General features: G+C 43.2%; 1 protein-coding gene across 1 annotated transcript in view; it reads left to right on the top strand.

The window, feature by feature from the left end:
• Nucleotides 1–3,850: 3,850 nt before the first annotated feature.
• LOC133413075 (fibroblast growth factor receptor-like 1) overlaps nucleotides 3,851–10,406 on the top strand; it is a 40,644-nt gene continuing 34,088 nt past the window's right edge. Inside the window, 2 exon segments of the mRNA XM_061696980.1 lie at nucleotides 3,851–4,097; nucleotides 4,912–5,005. Of these exon segments, the coding sequence (XP_061552964.1) occupies nucleotides 4,921–5,005 (85 nt within the window). The 5' untranslated portion in view covers nucleotides 3,851–4,097; nucleotides 4,912–4,920.

Genomic DNA, 10,406 nt, shown 5'->3' with positions numbered 1-10,406 from the left:
TTATTTGTGACTAACAACGATAACCTAAAAATAAATTTTAAATGTAGAAAAAAAGGTCACCATAACAAGAGAAAAGTTTGACTTCCACGTGTTGGTCCACAGAATCCCTTAATGTGGAAGTGTTTTTGTAGTTTGAACCCCACTTGAATTGAAACAGGGTTTCGCAGCCACTCCTGCTTTGAATGATCCACTTTAAGTCCCCTGCCTGCATGGGAATAGAGCAATACATATCCGTGCAAAAGCCTTTTGTAAATTGAACTCTACTAAGCACACTGGATCAGCAAATAAACCCAACGTATACTTTTTTTTTTCTTTCTCCCAATGATCGGGGATGACAGATATCACTACTATAATTCCTAACTTTTTGCATATGCCTCCAGAAGAAGAAGGTCAGCTAGGTTTGGTGTAGATGGATTGATCACAAGCGATAGGCTACCTAAAGACAAGCTATCATAAATGATGCGTCCTAATTTTGACACGAGGTGGCAGCATTTCGTTGTTTGGTTAAAAGTAGTTTTCATCAGACCAACAGTATTATAAGTATTATACGCCTACAATATACGTACAGTATTTATACATTTTATATACAGTGCATCCAGAAAGGATTTTATGTTACAGTTTTATTCCAAAATGAAAATGTTTTATTTTTGTGGTTTTTATTTTTTTGGTACTCAAAATTCTACACACAGCAAGAATTTTGAGTACCCACCCACCCAGAGCCTAGACTTGATCCGATCGGATTGAAAATCTCGGAAGAGATGTGAAAATAGCTGTGCACCGACGCTCCGCATGCAATCTAACGGAGTTTGAGAGGGGGGAGCAAAGATACGTGTGCCAACTGCCCAGCTTGTGGCATCAAGCCTCGTCGAAAAGACTGCAGGGTGGAATTGCTGCCAAAGGTGCATCGACAAAGTATTGAGCAAAAACTGTGAACTATGAAGGTGATTTGTTTAGGGTTTTTTGTAATTATTTTTAAATTTGCAAAAATCTCAAAGTCATCATTATCGGGTCAGAAATGTGTATGTAAAAATATGTTTTATAAAATGATTCATTCTTTTTTTTATCATTTACAGTATAATAATGAAATCATAATTAACCCATTATTTAATAAAACCTATAATTATTTTACAATCAGCTAATTATTTAATCAAATAAATAGAACGTTTGTCAAACATACAATAGTTTATTTTAACAATAAAATCATTCATTCATGAATCATCATTAATTTAATATAAATTAATTACCAATTTCTTAATAAAATAATACAAAATAATCCTTATTAAGGTCGTGGCTATCACCTTCACTTCTATGGACTGTTTAGAGTCTTTAATAAATCTGACAGGCAAATTTGGGGAATTTGTGAGAAGCCAGAGTACCCAGATGAAATCCATGCACGCATCCAAACGCCACACAGGACTATGGTGGAGTTACTGTATGCATTAAAAAAAAAACACACACACACCCCTTTATTGAACACTCTAAATTGTCCATAGGTGTAAATGGTGGTGTGTCTATATGTGCCCTGCGATGTTGCAGAAGCGTGTCAACCAGGACAACACCACAACATCCAGAGCCTTTAGAAACTCCGGCGAGTCTCATCCACCCCCGGGGCCGAGGAGCTTCTTAACCACCTAGGTGACCTCAACCCCAGAGACAGGAGAGCCAGCCTCAGAGATCCCAGACTCTCCTTCCTCATGGGAAGGCGTGTCGGTAGAATTGAAGAGGTCTTAGACTCAGAACATCCCGAGTCGAGATCAGCAGCGCCCCATCCCCACTATACACAGTGTTGATGGTGCACTACTTTCCCCTCTTGAGACGCCGGATGGTGGACCAGAATTTCCTCGAAAGCCGTCCAGAAGTTGTTCTCCATGCCCTCACCGAGCTCCTCCAACGCCCGAGTTTTTGCCTCAGCGACCACCAAAGCTGCATTCCACTTGGCCAGCCGGTACCCATCAGCTGCCTCAGGAGTCCCACAAGCCAAAAATGCCCAATAATCCCTCACCGCTGGTGTGCATTAATGGGTTCGGAGGTTGCCGCCATGACATGCACCAACCAGTTTACGGCCACAGCTCCGCTCGGCCGCCTCAGCAATGAGGCGCGGAACATGGTCCACTCAGACGCAATGCCCCCCGCCTCCCCCAGAACGTGAGCAAAGTTCTGTCGGAGGTGGGAGTTGAAACTCCTTCTGACAGGGGAGTCTGCCAGACGTTCCCAGCAGGCCCTCACAATACATTTGGGGCTGCCAGGTCAGACCGGCATCTTCCCACCATCGGAGCCAGCACACCACCAGGTGGTTATCAGTTCACAGTTCCGCCCCTCTCTTCACCCGAGTGTCTAAGACATGCGGCCGCAAGTCCGATGACACGACCACAAAGTCGATCATCGAACAGTGGCCTAGGGTGTCCTGGTGCCAAGTGCACATATGGAAACCCTTATGCTTGAACATGGTGTTCGTTATGGACAATCCGTGATGAGCACAGAAGTCCAACAACAGAACTCCGCTCGGGTTCTGATCAGGTGGGCCGTTCCTCCGAATCACACTCCTCCAGGTCTCACTGTCATTGCCCACGCGAGCATTAAAGTCCCCCAGCGGGAGTGTTCTCCATAACCCCACCATGGACTCCAAAAAGGGTGGGTACTCTGAACTGCTGTTTTTTTGCATAGGCACAAACAGCAGTTAGGAACCCATCCAAAGGCGGAGGGAGCCTACCCTCTCAACCACTGGGGTTACACGCACCGAGCCGGGGGGGAAATAAGTATACCCACACCTGCTCGGCACCTCTCACCTTGGGTAACTCCAGAGTGGAGTGGAGAGAGAGAGAAGAAGAGGCAGAGAAGGTCCCCTATTAAACTGCAGTAATCGTCGTCGTTCCCACAGAGCAGAGAGAATATATTGTATGTCTGCGAGTGTTGTTTTATGCTCTTTGTATGTGTTTCTGCATTTAGCAAGTGGACTCCCTTTAGATGAAATTACAGTGGCTATAAAAAGACCATCTATAGTTTATAAAAAAATGAGACTAAGATAATTAATTTCCAAACTTTTTCCACCATTAATGTTACCTATGAACTGTACAACGCAATTGAATTACTTTTTTAATCTTGTTGAGAGGTGAAATAAAAATAAACAACGTAAATAATGTGGTTGCGCAAGTGTGCACTCACTTTTATACAGTAATTGGGATGTGGCTGTGTTCAGAGTTATCCATTCACATTCATCTCTCAGACACGTGGGGAAATGTGTTGTACTACGATAAATTGCTTTTACTGTGAACTTTTTGGTCAAAGTTCTGAAAGTTATGTTTGGTGCAAACACAGCACTGAACAGAACAGTATACAACACTGAAGCATGTTGGTGGCAGAATCATCTTTTGAGGCTGTTTTTCTTGAGCTGGAACTGGGGCCTGAGACAAGGTGGAGGAAACTACGAACAATTAGCAGTCACAGGTTAGTACACATCCTTCATGCTTCTGCAAGAAAACTAAAAATATCTATATCAGAAAAAGCCTCCCAGAACATCTTAAATTCATTTGTGGTTCATGATAGGCACTTCAAATGGTGGCAAGTGTGACTCCCATTTAACCCAAGTTTGGAATGTAACTGGTTAATTCTGAACGCAGCCACATTCCACATCATTATAATAGGGTATGCACCCTTTGTGGCACCACATTTTTTCAGTTGTTTATGTTTGCTTACCCTCTCTCGAAAAGATTTTTAAAACCTGCATTTGAGTTGCAGAGGTTGCGGTGGGCATGAAAGGGTTAACACTTTAGGCGGCCTCTGATTGGTCAGAAGCCTGGTCGCGCACACGCTCGACGAGCCCGCGCACGGCACGAGGCACCAGTCACTTGTTGGTCAGACGCACAGAGGCACGCTGGACCCTGTCCACATTAGCATACGGGACCCGTTTTGGGAGGCGTGACTTGGGCTTCTTTTCTGTCTTTTGCTAAGTTGTTTTAATGTCTACGGCAAGGGTTAGCGGCTACGTGGATTTTAAAGAAGTACGAGAAGTGTCAATTTGATTCATGGACTCAACGCGGACTACAGCTAAAACTGTCAAGAGGCTGCTACGAGCTTGACGTCATTCTGTCAACAGTCAGGTTTGTCAGCAACATTAAAACATTTTTCTTTTTTATTATGACCTATGTATGTGTCGATATGCATCATTCTAATCAAGTCAATTCCGGGTTAATGATTCGTTTAAGACTGAAATCGGGACTGAGTGAAAACCTCACACGAGTTTTAGGGCAGATGTGACTGTATCATCACTGGAAAGTCATTGTGGAAAATATCTGACCTCTTTTTAATCACATTTCTAAAGAACAAGAGTTTCTCACTAACTGATAGATTCCTGTGTTCTACCTCAACTTTGAAGGAAAACAAATCTGAAAAGATGCTTGTACGATTGAAGACGATTAATTTAGTGAAAGCAGTTTTGTCTTCTGTGACCATTTTCAACAATACAAACAGAACTAAGTTTGCCTAAACGTGGATCACAATAATTACTGTGATGCATGTTTGTGATGCACTGCTTTAAAGCGCTGATTCCCAAATTTTACTGAGTGCATATTTAAAGGCACAACACCAAAATGTCACAAAAAAAAAAAAAGTCCCATAAAGGGGATAAACTGGTCGATTATCTACCTTCTCGCGTCTAATCAAAGTGCACTTAATTGTTTTCCATGTCCCTGGCATAGATAGATAAACAAAGATACATTATTTGTAATAAATACAAAATCATTTTTGGACCATTTCAGTGACATTGGATGATTTCCCACAGCACACCTGATGATATCGCACAGCTGGCTAATGTGCCATGACACAATGTTTGGGAATCACTAGTATAATACCTTTTTTGCACTACCAGTAATATTTTCCATTTAAAATGTCACATTGTGTCCATGTGTGTTTCAGTTTGAGAGCATGAAGTTGTGTTTGGACGCTATGCCGGTACTGAGGATTGTGCTGTTCATCTTGGAGGCTGTCTTACTGGTCCACTGTGCGCGAGGTGAGATGAACGTGAACTGTCTTTTGTTTATTGTGAGGCTGGAACGCCCGTGTTCATGGCTCATTATAACTCGAGCGCGGGGGGAAAAAAAAAAAAATCTCAGTTAATGTTTTCACACAGAGAAGTAAGAGATGGAAAAGTAAGTTTAAAAAAAACTAAAAGGAGCCCAAAATCAACACGGGCTAGGGAATGAGAGAAGGGCAAGCTTGCTTCTTCTCAAATGTGTGCGCACATTCTCTAGAGCTAAACCAAACAAACATCATCCATCAGCTTCCCAGGGTGAAAGAACACAAGTCTGTGTATGGAGTCCAGCTCTCCTGCGGCTGGCCTGGCTGAGAAACTGACCACAATTCACAGTTTCCCCTGCCAGGGTCAGTACATTGCTTTCTAAAGGCAACACGCAGCGTGCTTGTCAACATGTCCCCCAATAACACACGGATGCCTAAATCTATGATTTCACCAAACTTCAGTGGCCGTCTCAAGCATGTCTGATGTAATCCAAGGGCCCGCAGTCAAAGGTCGATGCAAAAACGATGCACAAATGAGTGAGATTTGAAAACCAGACATATCAACCCCCCCTTGAGGAGAGCCAGGCACTGGCAAAACAAACTCCAGAGGGGCGTCTGATAGGTACAATACCTGCATGTGGCAATCAGGGATGCAGGAAAGGGGGTGGCGATGTTTTAGAGGGCTGGGGGCCAGATTAGATCTGCTAGTGCGCAGACAATGCCTCATTCAAAGCCTGGCGGCCATGCCTTCACGCCACGACTACACCAAGAGTAAACAAGTCGTGAAGACTAAATAAGATTAGAGGCCATTTTGTGTGTTTACAGATGAACAGAAGGGACAGCATGTCAGACGTAAAATAAAGCCTGTTCCTCATCATATCTCTGTCAAAGCGCCTCATGCAGACTTGCTGACAGATATGTAGTTGGCAGGCACTCCTGGATGATCCTGAATGATCATGTGGAAGCAGAGTAAATACAAGTTCCTGCGGCTCTGATACACTGAGCTGCGTGTTACAGTCCAACTACTTGTACAACAGCTCAGCTCTGACAGCATGTGAAATAGAGGCTGCGGCTCCGACTCAAACCTGCTTTTGCAGTGAGGCGAAGCCCAGAGAGGCTGTAAAATGGCTCCTGTAAAATTTAACAATGCATGATGACATTTGTGACAAATGTAAATTACATTAGAAAGGCCAGACCCCCACTCAACCCCCGCCTTCACCCACCTACTCCTTTGACTTTTGCATGGAAACAGTAAAACTACGTCGGACGTGTCACTTTCCTGCTGTTAGCTAAACAATGCAGCCAAGGAGGAGGCAGTAAGTTTGAGCGAAAGCATTTTAAGCCTGTTGCTGTCAGTCATCAGGTGACATCTGATCCCACACACCCCATGTCCTTGTGGCACACAAACATATGGGACGCACCCCACTCCCCCCCAATCCCCTCTCTCTACACTGGAAAGACTCTGTGCCTAGCCAAGTGAGAATTGACCCCCCCTACCCCACCCCTTCCTCCTCCAGCATAGGAACCCCTTGCACTTCCTCCTCCCTGGTGCCCCAACCACCCCCAGCAGCCGGAGGAGGTGCCCAGTGATGTGTCCCAGCACAGTCTCTAATGTGGTGACAGGCTCAGAGACCACTGGTACTCTTCTGTCCCCCCTTTTCCACTGTCTGTTCGCTTTAACGCTGTTCTACTTGCTATTGATGCCGTTCGAGCTTTTGCATTGACAAAAACAGGTCAGCCGGAGTTCCAGGCACGCTGAACCGATGTCATACGGTTGACGTAAACTAGGGATGGGCATTGCAATGAATTGGTCGATGTGTGACAGTGATTGAGTAATGGCGTCTTGAAGCAATTGAGGCAAAATGTACTCCACTGCTTGGCTACAAGCAGAAGAGGCACTGTTAATTCACTCTCAACTACTTTACAGTTGAGAGCAATGTTTTCCAATTATTAAGCCACGGAATCACATATTTTGCATTACATTACATGACTACTCGAAAAAAAACTTGAATACACGTCCAACTGTTTTATTACTTTTGCACAACTTGCAGTTCTCTCATGCAAAATTCACAAGTGTTTGATCAGTCAATCCACTAATAAATTTCCAAGCACATGCACTTCTATGCATTTCTGTCAGTCCTCCAGTCTCTCTGTATCTCTGTTACAACCTGCTAATGACACGCTTAGCTCAGTGAACACTTCACTCTGAGAAAATCTTGTTGGAAGCATCAAAATGATGAGGTACTGTTTATAAATCTTTAGGTGTCTACATTCTTTGTCTCATGTCGTCAAAATTTGCACAGCATGATGAAGAGGACTGCTTAAATACCAACTGTAATTGAAAGCATGGATCAAACAAGTTGTGCAAAAAGCGCTATCACATTGAGCAGCTGGACATGTGTATTCAAAGGTTTATAGAAGGTCAAATAAAGGGCACCTAAAAAGACTACAGTGCATTTAAGGTTTATTTTGAAATTTCAGCCTTAAGCCCAATATTGTTTTTGTGAGTAGTCTGTACTCTATACAGTATTGTATGACTGGCAATAGGTGGATACAGAGGTTAATTGTACCTTCTGCCATCTAGTGGAAGAAGATATAATTTTTTTATCTTGTCATGATACACTGCTGTAAAAAGAGTGTTTGCCACCTCCTCAAATTCTTATTTTTCCCCCAGTTTCTTGACTTTAATGTTTAACATCATAAAAAAATGTAAATATCAGAAAAAGATAACGCAAGTAAACATAACACGCTGTTTTTAAATCTAAAAAAATAAATAAATCTATTCACCTGCCCGTATTTTTTTGGGGGGGCAAACTAAATAACTGGATGGGGCCACGCTCAGCAGCAACAACTGAAATCAAGCATTTTCTATTACTGGCAATGAGTCTTTCGCATCACGGTGGAGATATTTTGGCCCACTCTTCCTTGCGGAATTGTTTGAATTCAGCAATGCTAGAGGGTTTTCGAGCAAGAACAGCCTTTTTAAGGTCATCCCACAGCATGTCAATCCGATTCATGTACGGACTCTGAGTAGACCACTCCAAAACCTTCACTTTTTTTTCAAGCCATTAACAAGTTGGCTTGCTGGTGTGTTTTGGATTGTTGTCCTGCTGCAGAACACAAGTGTGCTTCAGCTTGAGGTCATGAATTGATGGCCGCACATTCTCCTTCAGGATTCTCTAGTTGAGAGTAGAATTCATGGTTCTATCAATCACAGCGAGTCATCCAGGCCCTGAAGTGGAAAAGCAGCCCCAGACCATCACACAACCACCACCGTGTTTGACTGTTGGAGGGATGTTCTTTTTCTAAAATGCTGTTATATTTCCGGCAAAACTAACGAGCTACACAGCTTCCAAAAAGTTGAGCTTTTGTCTTGTCAGTCCATATAATATTCTTCTAAAAGTCTTGGGTATCATTGAGATGTCTTTATGCAAAATGAAGACAAACCTTTAATGTTCTTTTTGGCAGCAGTGGTTTTCTGCTTGGAACTCTGCCATGGGGGCCATTTTTGTCCAGTCTCTTCCTTATTGTTGAGTTGTGAACAAGAAATTGTCTAAATTAACTTTTTGTTTACATTCATGAAACAGCACAATAGGCTCACCATGCAGCGGTTACTCATCACTCATGCTTTTCTGTTGTTTTAAACAGGTTTCATGTAAACGAATAAGTTTGAAAACTGCTTTTGTGTGAGGCCACAGAGATTGTGTGTGGTCATGTGACTGCCTGGCTCCCTTTGTTTGGTCAAATGGAGTCAAACGTCAGTAGTAATTCTATTGGATTGGTGAAACAGTTATATGACAGCACCCCAGACGGAAGACTCTCTGACAAACCAAAACATTAATCAACGCAAGCAATAATAGATGAACAAAAATGAAAGTAATGAACAGAATGTAGCTACCGTTTCTTCCTGACAAAACTACTCAAGTAGGAATAAAAAGTATGTTGCATTAATACGACTCTGACAAGTACGATTCATCCCCAAAATTACATAGTAACTGTAATGGAGTAAATGTAGCGCGATACTACATACTGCTGATATTTATATTTTTATCTAGTTTATGATGTCAGTGTGGTTTAATTGTCAGTACTGTCATGTTAACAGGTGTTCAGAACATTCCAACTGAGATTTTCCTATCCCATTGAAAATAATAATTGAATTGTAGTTTGTTAATCGACCCCATAGTCAGTCAAAGAAATTTAGTCGAAGTTTGTCAATTTCGACTCCAAAGTCAACACTTTGTTTCAGCGATCCGCCCTCCCCCGTCGACTAATAGTTTCCAATCGAGAAAGTTGGTCTGCACCCACCCCCACTGATGAAAGTGTAGTTGGCCTTGGGCATCACCACACCTTTGCACACCACTGGATTTGGACCAACGGACCACTCTAAAGTGACTGTACAGTGGAAAAGTAGCTACTGTAGATGTGGGGGTGTTCTGCACAAATGAGAAGGGGTGGGGGGTGGAAACAGGTGTCTGTGTTGGCAAACAACACAACGCACTGTTTCCTTGCATTTCAATGAGCAACAAACAAATGCTGGATCACATGCAGCTGTGCGCACGTCGGCTGCACACGCACACACCTGCACACACACATACACGCGTTTGCTCTACCTTTGCAGCCATCTGGACAAACTTACCGTACACTCTGCAACCCTGTCGGAAAATATACATTTTACAGCACCGTTACATCACGCTCTTATAACAAGGAGGTATTGTGATGCACGGTGTGCTAATGGCTGTTAAAATCACAAGGCCATTTGGCAGCATCCACAGAATTTTCCATTTCCTTTACGCATATAATGAAGCAAGATTGAAAAGTACCTCAATGCCCCAAAGTCCTTGCTGTTTCGGACTATTTCCTGAAAAGCAAGGGCCAAGGTAGATACCCTTGGGAGGGATGTTGGAGGGGGGGACAGAAAGAATAGATTGCCTTGTGTATTATGTTTGAATGTTCCGTTTGGGGGTTCAGGAAGGCAAACATCGCTCATTTTCTGGTTCACCTCCATCTGTAGGACTGAAACATCATCACACAAAGCAGACAGTCAGTCCTGCCTGCGACTCACTGCATTTCCTCCCCTTTATTACCGCTGTAAAGCTGGAGGAAGTTGGTTAACTTAATGTGCTGTTGTTAAAACAAGGCATGGACTGACCTTTACTCACCCCACTTCAATCTTTCTCGGGTCAGTTTAGCTCCTATTTATAGAGTAGAGGTCCATTTGCGACAAACAATGGGTGGATTATGATGTGGCCGTCTCCCAGGTTGGACGGGGGAGATGAAGTTAAACACTTGAAGTAGACTGGACCGAATGCTCGCTGCAGCCGAGGCGCCGCTGTTTAGGTGTGCGTGAGAAGAACTAACAACACTGGACGTACACTGTTTTTATATCTGATTGT

The sequence above is a fragment of the Phycodurus eques genome, chromosome 14 (genome assembly GCF_024500275.1).
Source record: "Phycodurus eques isolate BA_2022a chromosome 14, UOR_Pequ_1.1, whole genome shotgun sequence".
NCBI classification, from domain to species: Eukaryota; Metazoa; Chordata; class Actinopteri; order Syngnathiformes; family Syngnathidae; genus Phycodurus; species Phycodurus eques.
The sequence above is the reverse complement of the archived record's forward strand: the minus strand, read 5'-3'. Positions and strand labels throughout refer to the sequence as shown.